At 55.7% G+C, this 13,626-nt stretch overlaps 1 protein-coding gene across 1 annotated transcript; it reads right to left on the bottom strand.

Moving 5' to 3' along the window:
* Positions 1-250: 250 nt before the first annotated feature.
* On the bottom strand, positions 251-7,928 carry SH2D3A (SH2 domain containing 3A). Its single transcript, XM_049788298.1, is given in 9 exon segments — positions 251-414; positions 982-1,132; positions 1,134-1,174; positions 2,421-2,532; positions 2,642-2,816; positions 2,958-3,073; positions 3,163-3,703; positions 5,504-5,853; positions 7,863-7,928. Coding segments are annotated over 9 exon segments (1,716 nt in total).
* Positions 7,929-13,626: the final 5,698 nt, after the last annotated feature.

The following is a 13,626-nucleotide window of genomic DNA, read 5'->3' as shown; positions in this document are numbered from 1 at the left end:
GCAGCACTTCAGTCTTCTGAACTCTGCCCTCTTGCCCTCAGAGCCACCTTGTTGGTCGAGTGCAGGGAGCTGTGCAGAGCTGGGGGTGTTGTCTGGCCTTTCCAGATACCTGGCTCATATTTTTTTAACTGAAGGAGGAAAACACCCTCCCTTCCTCCTACCACCCCCCCATGTCCTCTCATTCATTTTGAGGGTGCAAGAGAGATGCTTGCAAACAGGCCTCCAATCTCATGAGGAGAGTTGGTTGAGGTCAGCAATCATCAGGCTCCAGGCGCTGGGACAGGACGCTGAGGACATGGTGAAACTTCTGGACACGAGAGGCCCGGGGAGCTCCAGCCCCTTGGCTGCCCCAGAGCAGCCTCCGGACGAAGTGGGTGCTCAGGGCTGCACTCAGTTCTGGGTGTGGGTGGAATCCTGGGGGCGGAGCCAGGGATGGGGCGTGGCTTAGATATAGCCACGCCCACCCGGTCTCTCCCGGGGCGTGGCCCTGCGCACACGACTGTTTTCTCCTAGGGCGTGACTAGCGGGGATATGTGGGGCGTGGCCTAGGTGTATCCCCGCCCACTCACCAAATGTTTTCCTGGGCGTGGTTAGCCGGGACGTGTGGGCGTGGTCTAGATGTAGCCCCGCCCACCTGCTTGCTCCCCGGGACTTTGACCCTGCCAGGGCCAGAGGGACTGACTCAGGTAATGGGGGGCACAGGGTGTGGCGGGGGGGGGGTGGGATGATTTATGGGCTCTTGGTGCTCGGCTGGGGCGATGGTGCAGGAAGATGGAAGCGAGTGTCCCTGGGGGTCCTGGGGCAGGGCGGGCCGAGGGAGGAGGCTAAGTCCACAGTCCCCCTCAACCTCTTTCTTTTGGTGAGGGCCTGCGGTAGGGACCCCCACCCCGAAGGCGGGGTCGTGCACCCTTGGAAGGCAGGGCCGGGGGGCTCGGGAGGGGCCCACGCCCCACGCGGGGTGCATCTCCAAAGCTCGCTCACCTCGCAGGCGCCGGGCCGCCACCTCGCGGAACTGGGGCGCGTCCCAGGCCATCTGTCGCGCCCCCTGCAGGGTCCACAGCAGCCGCTCGCAGCTCTCGTCCAGCGGCCCGCGGCTGGGCAGCTCCTCGCCCTCCAGCAGGCGCACCACGGGGGGCCACGTGCGGCAGCACCACCTCGCCCGGCTCGGCGGGCCCTGCGGGGAAAGGTTGGGAACTCCGGGGAGCAGGGGCGGGGGAGAGGGCTGGGCCCCGACGGGACCCCGGACCGGAGCCACCACACCAGGGGACGGGCTTAGAGTTGAAGCCGCTGGGGCGTGGTTTAGGAGACGTGGGCGGGGCCAGTGACCGGCGTGGGCGGGGTTCAAGGCTGAAGGGGAAGGAAGGGGCGGGGCCTACGGGGAAGGGAAGGAGGCGAGGTGGAGCCTAGCACTGAGCTGGATCCCGCTCTAGGGTGCGGCCCAGTGCAGGGACAAGTTTAAGCAAAAAACAAGCGCGGCTAGAGTGAAGATGAGATAGACAAGGGGCCTGGCTGAGGGGCGTGGCCTATAACGGGGCGTGGCCTAAACCAGGGACTTGTCCTTAAGGAGCCTGGGCGGGGCCTGGCGTGGGGCGGAGCCTAGGGAGGGGCGGGTCCACAGCAGGAAACTGGGCGGGGCCTGGTGTGGGGCGGGACCTAAAGCAGAGGCTTGTCTGTAGCAGGACCCTGGGCGGGGCCTGGTGTAAAGGCGGAGCCTAGAAAGGGGCGGGTCCATAGCATGAGTCTGGGCGGGGCCTGGTGCAGAGGCGGAGCCTAGAGAGGGGGCATGGCCCAAAGCGTAGGCTTGTCCTTAACATGACCCTGGGCGGGGCCTAGTGTAGAGGCGGAGTCTAGAGAGGGGCGGGTCCATAACAGGAGCCTGGGCGGAGCTTGGTGCAGGTGCAGAGTCTAGAGGGGCGTGGCCTAAAGCAAGGACTTGTCCTTAACAGGGCCCTGGGTGGGGTCAAGGAAGGGGGCGTGCCCATAGCAGGAGCCTGGGCGGAGCCTGGTGCAAGGGCGACCCATAATAGGAGCTTGACTGGGCCTAAACCAGGGACTGGTCCTTAAAAGGAGTCTGGGCGGGGCCTGGTGCGGGGGCGTGTCCATAGCAGGAGCCTGGGCGGAGTCTAGAGCGTGGGCGGAGCTTAGAGCTGATTCAGGAAGCTCTAAGTGAGTTAGTACAGCCCTGGGAGGGCGTTTGCCTTGCACGCTGCAGACGCGGGTTCGATCCCAGGCATCCTACTGGGTCCCCTGAGCACCACACTGGAAGTGATGATTCTTTAGCCGAGCAAGGAGTCTCGGTCCTGAGCATCGCTGGGGATCACCTCCCCGTCCCCCAAAGAAAACAAAACACAACAAACCAACCAGGGTCCCAGAACCCCCATATTGCAGGTGGGGCTCCCTTTCCCTCTCCCCCCACTGACCTTCGCCTTCATCCAGCGCTCGCATCAGCGGCTTCAGCTCCTGCTCGAAGGCCAGCGCCGCCTCGGTGTGGCATCTTCGGAGGTGGCGCCAGGTGCGCTCCAAGCGGGACACCTTTAGGGCATCAGATCCCCAGAACCCCGGGAGGCCGGGTCAGCCCTGCAGGCTCCCTCCTGCCTGCCCACACCCTCGGCTTCCCCGCGCGCACCGCACCGCTGCGCACCTGGGGCAGGAGCAGGGCGTTCATGACGGCAGCCAGGCCGGGCAGGTCCCCCGCCGCCCCGGGGCGCAGGGCCAGTGCCAGCTCCACCAGGCCCCGCAGGGCGGCCGATCGCTCCTCCAGGGACCCCGTGCACCCGAGCACCGCCAAGGCTGCGGCTAGAGAGAGGGCTTCGTACCTGTGGGCAGGGGTGGGATGAGACACAGGGTCTGCGGGCAAAGGGAGAGGAGCCCCTAATGCAGGCGCATCCCCCTCCTTTCCCTGCAGGTGTGGGAATGGGGGGCCCCCAGGATGAGGGTCCAAAGGGGGGAGCACTCACCTTTCCAATATTTCCACCCGCAAGCGATGCCCATGGGGCAGCGTGAGCAGCTCCAGGCCAGAGGTGACCCTAATGGGGCCTCTATGGGCCTTGGACACTCCCAAGACACCTGTGGCCTGGAGGGGGGTAATGGGGGGGTAGGTGAGGCGCACTGAGGTGCTCTTGGCTTGGAGGGGGGTGAGTGACTGGCGGGCAAGTGGCCTACCTGGCAGTCTAAGAGAAGCAAATGCAAGGCAGTGCTCTCTGCGTGGTGTTGCAGAAACAGCTCCCTGAGCTTCTTCAGGACTTGGGGGTCCAGGGGCCTGTTTTGGGGGCCCAGCAGGTCACAGGACTCCTCAGGAGGGCAGAAGGTGATGTCTCCCTGAGGTCTTGCAAAATACCTGTCTTCCTCCTTGTCCTCACCTTCCTCTTTGTCCTCCTCTTCCTCGACGGCCACCTCCCACCACTGGGTCTGGGGTTGGCTGTGGCTGTGGTCAGGGGGTGTTCTCTGGGTCACGGGCACTCGTGGTACCAGCTCACAGTAAATTGGAGAGTGTCCCGAAGTCTTTGGCAGCACCAGGGAGGGCACACGAAGGGGCTTGGTGGGCGGCGTGGTATGTAGTTGCCCGTCCGAGGCCATAAGGCTGCCATCAAGAGTTTCCAGGGGAGTAGGGACTTGGAGTAACATGGGGTCACTTCCGGTCCGTTGTGATAGACTCGGGGGCATTCCAGCGGCTCCTGGGGTAGGGGGCACAGGGAGAAGGCAGCTGGGCAGATAGGAGTGTCAAGAATTTAGGCATTGGGCCCGGAGAGATAGCACAGCGGTGCTTGCCTTGCAAGCAGCCGATCCAGAACCTAAGGTGGTTGGTTTGAATCCCGTGTCCCATATGTCTCCCGTGCCTGCCAGGAGCTATTTCTGAGCAGACAGCCAGGAGTAACCCCTGAGCACCGCCGGGTGTGGCCCAAAAACAAAACAAAAAAAAAAAGAATTTAGGCATCGCTGCCCTCCAGTGTAGCTGCTCCATTCAGCTGCTAGCCAGGTAACCCTGAAATATTTCACTGCAGCTGTTTTATTTGTATTTGTTTGTTTGTTTGTGGATTTTTGAGTCACACCCTGCAGCTCTTACTCCAGTTCTGTGCTCAGGAATCATTCCTGGTGGTGGTGGGGAATCCAGGGTCTATATGGGATGCTGGAGATTGAACCCATGTACAAGGATAGCACTTTTCCCCACTGAACTACCTCTCCAGCCCTCTAAGTTTGCCTTTTTTTTTTTTTTTTATAAATTGCCCCTATAAAATTTCTGGATGTTTTTGAAATGCTGAGACAACTTTTTGTTGTTGTTTTATTTTGGGGGGACACCAGTGGCACTCAGGGGTTACTCCTGCTTTGCTCTCAGAAGTCACTCCTGACAGGCACGGGGGACCCTATGGGATTGTGGGGATGACAGAATCCGGATTGGTCCTATACAAAGCAAACACCTCTCCGCTGTGCTATCACTTTTACCCAGCTGAGACAACTTTGAGGGAAGGCCTGATTGTTGGGGCTCACCCACAGAGAGCAGCCAGTTTAAAACCTCACCTGATCCAAAGTGAGTACTTGAACACTGTCCCAGAGAATTCAAACCTTCGGGTTGACTGTCACACCACTTCTAGTCCTCGGGGTAGAGATGAGCAGGAGAGAGGGGAGCCCATTCTGAGCAGGGCAGCCCCGCCTGTCACCCACAAACCCCTACATTTACCTATCCAAATTGCAATTGGGGGTAGGGAGCCATAGGACAGTGGGGAAGGCACTTCCTTACACGAGGACGTGACTCAGGTTCAATACCTGGTACCCCAGAGTTCCCTGAACCCCACAAGGAATGCAGAGCCAGGATTCACCTAAGCACTTGCAGATGTGACCCATAAACCAAAATCAGGGGCCAGAGTGATTGCACAGCAGGGAGGATGTTTGCCTTGCATGCGGCCAACCCAGGTTCGATCCTCAGTATTAGATGGAGATGGTCGGTCCCCTGAGAACTGCCAGTAATGACCCCTGATTGCGAGCAGACAGGAGTAACCCCTGAGCACTGTTGAGTATGGCAACCCCTCCAAAAGATCCAAAATCAAAACACAACAGGGGCCGGAGAGATAGCATGGAGGTAAGGCATTTGCCTTTCATGCAGAAGGTCATTGGTTCGTATCCTAGCATCCCATATGGTCCCCCGAGCCTGAGAGCAGCGATTTCTGAGCATAGAGCCAGGAGTAACCCCTAAGCGCTGCTGGGTGTGACCCAAAACAAACAAAAAAAAACCAACAAAAAATCAAAACACAATAAACAAAAATCACAGTGCTAAAAGTGGGATTTTTTTAAGGGGGTGGGCATAGGTCCTATTGGGGATGCAAAGGAAGTAGTTGCAAGCAAAGTAGGGTCCTTAACCCCTGAACATTCTGAAAGATTCTTTGAGTGTCTAGGAAATAGAGGTGAGCCCCCAAAATACATGGAATCTCACTCTATCCCAAGACCCAATTGATCCCCAATGAGATTTAGTGCATCATTGTGGGGTCGTGAGGGGCAGGGAAGCCAGTACCTGAGAGGCCCTTCCAGAGCAGGGCTGTCTAGGAGGGTGTCCTCGCTGAGACTCCGTCCAATGGGCCCATGTCGTATTACTGACCTGGAGGCCACAGCCCCCGTGGCCTGCGACAGTGGCCGCTGGCCACTGACATAGCTCCGGACCAGCTCGGGAAGGCTGGCGAATCGCTCGTCCTCCAGCTGAAAGAGGGCAGCAGGCCGGCCAGGTCGGGGACGCAGAAGCACACGGAGCACTTCGAAATGTAGGGCCGAGCCCCGCCAGCGGCAAGAGATTACATGCTGGCCCCTATGGGACCCGGAGGCCCGCACCAGAAAGTCGCCATCTCGTTGGAGAAGAGATTCCGCCTTCTGGGGGTGGGGGTGGGGGTGGAGATTAGACATAATTAATGAGAGAGCCATAGTTAATGGTGGTTCCCTATCAATGATTGCCTAACCCAGATTGGGCCCTTTTGCACCAAATCAGGGCCACTTTTCTAGGTAGCCACAGCTGGACTACATTTCCCAGGACCCCTTGCAGTGTGGATCTGTCACGTGACCAAAACCAGGCCAGTGGGACTAGTGACTGTACAGAGACTAGGGTGTTTGCTATGCACTGGGGGAACCAGGGTTCAATCCCTGGCACCCCCCTATGGTTCAAGCACACTGAGTGAATCCTGAGTGAAGAGTCAGGAGTAAACCCTGAGCACTGCCATATGACACACAAACACGAACAGATCTGGCCAATGGGGTTGATTCTAATGAAAAATGTCCCTACGGACCTGGTCCTTATGATCTTCCTGCACAATCTGACAGTTTCTATGCAGGTTACCTATACTGGGCTAACCTGCTTCTGGAGGTCTGAAGCTATGTTGTGCTGAGGGGTTGTTTGTCTTGGGGATATTTGTTACTACTGCTAGTGGACGCACACTGATGCAACTTCCAAACTGAATGTAAGCACTGGGCTTGGCTGTACAAAGGTGGCTCTGGGGAAATTATTAGAGGGATCCTCCTAAACAGATGCCCCCTCCAAAAAATCTCCCACAATTTTTGAGGAGTCATATGCCAGACTCTGTGGCTGGTGTTTAAGTAAGGTACATATTTTAGGGCACCAAATGAAAACTGCAAGTTTGGAAATGGGGTCTAGGGGGGCACTTAACAAGTCTTGCAGAGGATGCAGGCATAAGCCTCACCCTCGGAGAAGAACATAGGGACCTCATTTAATCCCTGATCAAAATTAAGCAGCAAGAATCATTAGCTCTGTCTTGCTTTCTCTCTCTCTCTCCCTCCCCCCTCTCTCTTTCTCTCTGTTCACACCTGACAATTCTCAGGATTATTCCCAGCTCTGCACTCAGAGATCAATCACTTCTGGCGGTGCTTGGGGAACCTCATGGGTTGATGGGGATCAAACCCTGGTTCACCCTGTGCAAGACAAATTCCCTAGCTGCTGCTATCCCTCCAGCCCCAACACCAGACCTCTCTCTCTTCAGATAGCCATCAAGAGGAGGCATTAGCCTTGTCAGCAGATTCCCTCACCATCCTCGACACCCTCCCAAAGAGAGATAGCATGGAGGTAAGGCATTTGCCTTTCATGCAGAAGTGTTGTGTATGTAAATATTTTAGGGGATTATTATGTGACTGAACCTAACCTGATCTGATCGGTGATTGTGCCCTACCCTAGGGTGTGACCTGGCATTCTGCCCCCACCCTAGGGTAGTACCTGATTCTGCTTCCACCTGATTCTGGGGGATAAAAACAAGGGTCTGTGAAAGGCGAGAGGCTTTTGGCTGGAACTTATGCTGAGTGTTTGGACTTCAGTCTTGTCCACCGAATAAAGCTAATATTTCCACAAGCCTGGCTGTCTGCAAGCTGTTTACCCGCCGTTTCACCTCAGAACCGTCGGCTGGACGGGGTGGCAGACGCGTGCTAGGAGCTGGAGGGGAAAGACCTCATCCTCCATCCCTCCATCAGTCAACCTCTTCAGGGGCTGACTTGCAACACAGAAGGACAGTGGTTCGAATGCCGGCATCCCATATGGGGGCTGCCTGCCAGGGGCGATTTTCTGAGCGTGGAGTGTGGAGTAACTCCTGAGCGCTGCCGGGTGTGACCCAAAAAGCCAAAATGCCAAAAGAAAAGAAAAGAAAAAAGAAAGTGACCCAATAAATAGATAAATTGGCTACAATGCCAATCTTTTTTTGGCCACACCCAGCAATGCTCAGGAATTACTTCTGGAAGTGCGCAGAAGAGGCGATAGGGTACTGGGGATCAAACCTGGACCAACCACATTCAAACAAGCTCCCCCCAATCCAGCCACTCAGCTTCTAACAGAGTTTGAACCTAATTCCACCCTCCATGACCCAACACGTCTGCAAAGGGTGTACCTGGCGTGACAGAGGACCATGGTACCAAGGCTGACGGACAAAATCCTCATCCTGTGACAGCTGCATGGAACTCCTGGAGGCAGACAGTGGCAGGGATGAACTAATTCATTCAAGGTGACAGACTCTGTGTTGCACATCTGGAAAATGGGAACATTTATTTTTTCAGAGTGACAGCCAGCCCTTCCTTGCCCTCAAGACAGATATCACAGGACCCATGGGATCTTGAAAGGCAACTTTATCCCGAGCCTTCTAGGGAAAAAACAAAGAACTTCACTGATGGGGTCAGAGTGATAACACAGCTGGAAGGGTGTTTGCCTTGAACAGGGCCGACTTGGGTTTGATCCCGACATCCCACATGGATTTGGAAGTTGATTCATTCCATGACCAAGATCAAGTTCAAGTGTTCCAAACTGGCTGATGTCTTTGATCCTCTCACCAGGGAATGGGGTGGGGGTGTTTGTGTCCCACTTTCCACCCCCCTCAGGCTTGTTCCCCCCCTAGTTTCCCTGCCTGACTAGGCTTGCAGCATTCCTGTTTCCTGACTCATGACAGCCAAGGGCTGAGAGGTGACTTTAGGGGCGGGCATGAGGCCAGAAGTTGGCTCCAGGCACCACATACCTGAAGGTCAGGTGTGTCTCCTGGATGGCAGGGCACTTCCTGTTTGGCCTTGGGTTCTTTTTGGCTATACTTGGTGCTCAGGCCTTACTGCTGGCTCTGCTCTCAGGAATCACTCCTGGAGAGGTTTGGGGGATCCTATGGTCCTATGCCAGGGATCGAATCCTGGTTGACCATGTATAAGGCCTGCTGTACTATTGCCTGCTGACCTGACCTGCTGTACTATTGCTCCAGCCCTGGGTTTTCTTTTCTCTCTTTCTCTCTTCCTTCCTTCCTTCCTTCCTTCCTTCCTTCCTGCCTTCCGTCCTGCCTTCCTTCCTTCCTTCCTTCCTTCCTTCCTTCCTTCCTTCCTTCCTTCCCTCCTCTCCCTCCTTCCTTCCCTTCCTCCCTTCCTTCCTTCCCTTCCTCCCTCCCTTCCTTCCCTCCCTCCCTCCCTCCTTCCTTCCCTTCCTTCCTTCCCTTCCTCCCTTCCTTCCTTCCCTCCCTCCCTCCCTTCCTTCCCTCCCTCCCTTCCCTCCTTCCTCCTTCCTTCCCTTCCTCCTTCCTTCCTTCCCTCCTCCCTCCTTCCTTCCCTTCCTTCTTCCTTCCTTCCCTTCCTCCCTCCCTCCCTTCCTTCCCTCCCTCCTTTCTTCCTTCCCTTCCGTCCCTTCCTCCCTCCCTTCCTCCCTCCCTCCCTCCCTTCCTTCCTCCCTCCTTCCCTCCCTCCCTCCCTTCCTTCCTTCCTCCCTCCCTCCCTTCCTTCCTCCCTCCCTCCCTCCCTTCCTCCCTCCCTTCCTTCCTTCCTTCCTTCCCTCCTCTCCTCCTTCCTTCCTTCTTTCCTTCCCTCCCTTCCTCCCTTCCTTCCCTCCCTCCTTCCTTCCTTCCTACCCTCCCTCTTTCCTTCCCTCCTTCCCTCCTTCCTTCCTTCTCTCCCTCCTTCCTTCCTCCTTCCTTCCCTCCTTCCCTCCTTCTCTCCCTCCCTTCCCTCCCTCCTTCCTTCCTTCCCTCCCTCCCTCCCTTCCCTCCCTCCTTCCTTCCTTCCTTCCCTCCCTCCTTCCTTCCCTTCCTCCTTCCTTCCTTCCTTCCCTCCATCCTTGCTTCCCTTCCTCCTTCCTTCCCTTCCTCCCTTCCTTCCTTCCCTTCCTCCCTCCCTTCCTTCCCTCCCTCCCTCCTTCCTTCCCTTCCCTTCCTTCCTTCCTTCCTTCCCTTCCTCCCTTCCTTCCTTCCCTTCCTCCCTCCCTCCTTCCTTCCCTTCCTTCCTTCCCTTCCTCCCTCCCTTCCTTCCTTCCCTCCCTCCTTTCTTCCTTCCCTTCCCTTCCCTTCCCTTCCTTCCCTTCCCTTCCTTCCCTCCCTCCCTTCCTCCCTCTCCTCCCTCATCCCTCCCTCCCTTCCCCCTACCTCCCTCCCTCCTTCCTTCCTTCTTCCTTCCTTCCTTCCTTCTTCCTCCCTCCCTTCCTTCCTTCCTTCCTTCCTTCCTTCCTTCCTTCCTTCCTTCCTGTCACACCCAGTGATACTCCAGGCCTACTCCTGTCTCTGTGCTCAGGGATCACTTCTAGCAGTTGCAGGGGTGGGGTGGGGTACCACATGTGTGGATGGGAAGGGCTCAATCACATGCAAGCCTTTAACCCCTGCACTATTTTTTCTTTGTTTGTTTGATTTTGGCTACACTCATTGGCCTCAGGGATTCCTTCTGGCTTGTCTGCAATCACTCCTGGCAGTCTGGTGTGTGTGTGGGGGAACCCTATGGGATGCTGAGGATTGGACCCAGGTCAGCCTCATACAAGGCAAATGCCCTACCAGCTGTGCTATTGCTCTGCCCACCCACCCCACTTCCTTCTTAAAAATGCCCAGTCCCAGTTTTCTCTGGCTCGTGCCTTGCTTTGGGGCACAGAAATGAGTCCCTAACAGTGCTCTGATTAGTTGGGGAGGGAAGGATGGGATTTAGGGCAGAGACAAGTCAGTTAAATTTCCCGATGACCGTTGGAAGAAGGGATGGGAGCAAAAGTAGAAAAGTAGGGGAGGCAAGCCAGGAGTGACTTCTGAGCGCATAGCCAGGAGTAACCCCTGAGCATCACCGGGTGTGGCCCAAAAACCAAAAAAAAAAAAAAAAAAAAAGGAAAAAGAAAAAAAAGAAAAGTAGGGGAGGAGCCAGGATGGGTGAAAGAGGGCAATTCCTGCCCCACAGATAACAGGCAACGAGAGGGGCAGCGGGCAGACACCTGTGCTATTGAGCAAACGCTGGCTGTGTGCCAGGCGCTCTTCTAGACTCTGAGGTAGTTTGAGGCACAAGACTTGGACCCTGCCCTGCTCCATCTTCGGGGCAGGATGCACAAACATCCGGTGAGGGAGGAAGCTAACTTGGAAAGAGTCAATCAATGAAGCCAATCAAGTAGGAGCTAGAATCTAGAAAGGGAGAGGATGAGGTGCCCAACGGTTACTCCTGGCTCAGCACTCAGGAATTACTCTTGGTGGTACTCATGGGGGACCCTACGAGATGCCGGGAATCGTACCTGGGTTGGTTGCATGCAAATCAAATGCCCTACCTGCTCGCTCCGTTCCTCAGGCAACTTTTTCAAAGTAGATCATGTCTCTCCCCCCCCCCCCCCTCTCTCCTCTCTCTCTCTCCCTCTCCTCTCTCTCTCTCTCTCTCCCTCTCTCTCTCTCTCTCCCTCTCTCTCTCTCTCTCTCTTTCTCTCTCTCTCTCACACACACACACACACACACACATGAGGTGACACTAGAAAGACAGAGAGTATCCAACCCCCCCCCCAAAAAAAGCAGAGTTTTGCAAAGACTGGAGAAGGGGAGGGGGACAAGGAGCTGGAGAAGCAAGGACCAAGTCCCAGAGATGCATGGCAGCTAGCACTGGACGCTTTGCTTTTTGAAGAGGGCAGCTGTGACTGCATTGCAAGGAGCCACGAGCTGAGCAAGAGGGCACAGAGAGAGAGAGGTTTGGGAGACTGGTAGGGGCGGGGGGTGAGACCAGGCTTGAATTCCTTGGAGGAATTTCAGCTGACAGGTGTGAGGTGAGGAAGGGTGGCTGAAGGGTTTCAGAGGATCGTGCAGGCAATCATTCAGGGCGGCGAGGTTCTCCTCTGTGTTAAATAAACATGCTCAGACGAACACACCCCGGAGGAATACATATGTACCCAAGTCTAGAGAGACACGCGGACAGGCTCTGCAGGTAGGTCCCTTTCCGTGTTCTAGCTGCAAGCAGACACGCATCAAAATCCTCCCTGTAAGCCTGTGCAATCACCTGGACCTCCCCATTCCACCAGTGCCCTGAATCTGAATCCACCCAGGGACCCTCACTCACCTAACTTGGGGGACCCGCGGAGCTCCCCAGGGGCTGGGCCTGCTGGAACCCAGAGGCTCTGCGACTCCGGGCCCCGCCCTTCCCGGGGCTGTCAGGTTCCACCTTCTAGGCCACGCCCCCTGGGAACGAAGCCCAATCACCTGGCTCCTTTCTCTGAAAAACCCCGCCCTAGAGCCGGGGAAGGACACGCCCCTTCTGGGCCCCGCCCACCGCAGCCGTAACCACTCCGGGCCGCCACCTCTTTCGCCCGAGGGCCCCGAGACCACGCCCTCCCGGACATGACACCGCCTACGTGAAAGGCCACGCCCCCGGGAAACTCCAAGCCTCCCAACAGACTCCGCCCATTGAACAGGTGTAGCCACGCCCACTTATGCTAGCCACGCCCCTTCGCATTTCGCTAAAGGGGTGTGCAGGGGGAATTTCTGCCTGAATCGAAGCACCTTAGCCCCCTGGAACCACATGGTTTTTGAGGGTCCCTTTCCTGCCCTCCTTCGTCCTCGGTTCCAGCAGGCAGTCTCATGAGACTGCCTATCTCTCGCCTGACCGGGTGTGTGTGTGTGGATAAGGGCCCCTATGACGTAGAGGGGTGCGCTTCCTCCAGACCGCCCCCCTGGGGTTCCCGGAAAGGAACCCTCATTGGGTTTTGTGGAGAGAGATGCGGGAAAACAGAGCAGCCGCCCCCCAACCCTCTTTCCTCTCCCCTAAGGCATGATGGAACGGATCTAGGGCCAAGAGATTCTGGGGGAATATTTGGGGGTTCCTGGAAGGACAGATGTGGGGGTGTGCTTTTATCATGATGTCGTCTGGAGACCAATATGATAAAATGTGGTGTCCGGAGAGTGGGTGGTGGATGGGCAGGTTCCACTCATTCTGAGGGCTTGATAAGAGCAAAAGTAAATTTAGTTTTTTTTAAGTTTAATTTTTTTTTTTTTTTTTTTTTTTTTTTTGGTTTTTGGGCCACACCCTGTGACGCTCAGGGGTTACTCCTGGCTATGCGCTCAGAAGTTGCTCCTGGCTTCTTGGGGGACCATATGGGACGCCGGGGGATCGAACCGCGGTCCGTCCTAGGCTAGCGCAGGCAAGGCAGGCACCTTACCTCCAGCGCCACCGCCCGGCCCCAAGTTTAATTTTTTTAAGTTAATAAAAATAAGTTTAATTTTTCCAAGCCAGGGCTAGGGCTTTTCTGTTCACTTGCTTTTACTTTAAATAAAAATATAAAAAACATTTTTGATCAGCATGCGTGTAAGTGTATATTTTATTAATTTATGAGACATGACACGTCAGAGTTATCCATGATTGAGTTTCAGCCATATGTCCCAACACCCATCTCTTCATCATCTTCCCTCAATACTCTCTCTCTCTCTCTGTTTTTTCCTTTAAGCAATGTGGTTTGCAAAATTGCCATTAAAGATATCATACCTCTATCACTTTATCTCCTTTCAGCACTCACTTGATTTTTAAACAGAGCCTGCTTGGCTGAGATAGGAAATGACTGTCTTCAATTCTCCATTTTCAATTGTGGAAACTGAGGCATGGGGCAGCTTAGCCCTTGGCCCCATTGGACCAGGACTGTGAGGATGGGATATTGGATTCAAACACACTTACCTGCTTCTACTTCGAGGCCCCGATTACCCTGAACACCCCCCCCCTTGAAATTGGAAATGGGGAACCAGGCTGGCACCAATTTACAGATAAAGAAATTACCCCTCCCTCCTTCCCCAAGTCAACTTGGAAGAAATTTCAGGCTCTGAAGGGGCTTCTCCCTTCCATCCCCTCCCACCTAGTTTTACAAGGTTTGGTCCAAGGAGGGGTGGGGGGAAGGGGGGAGAAGGGGTAACGTTTGGTGAAGGAGGG

This window comes from Suncus etruscus, chromosome 15 (assembly GCF_024139225.1).
Source record: "Suncus etruscus isolate mSunEtr1 chromosome 15, mSunEtr1.pri.cur, whole genome shotgun sequence".
NCBI classification, from domain to species: Eukaryota; Metazoa; Chordata; class Mammalia; order Eulipotyphla; family Soricidae; genus Suncus; species Suncus etruscus.
Note: the sequence above shows the minus strand (reverse complement) of the source record. Positions and strands in the feature narration are given on the sequence as shown.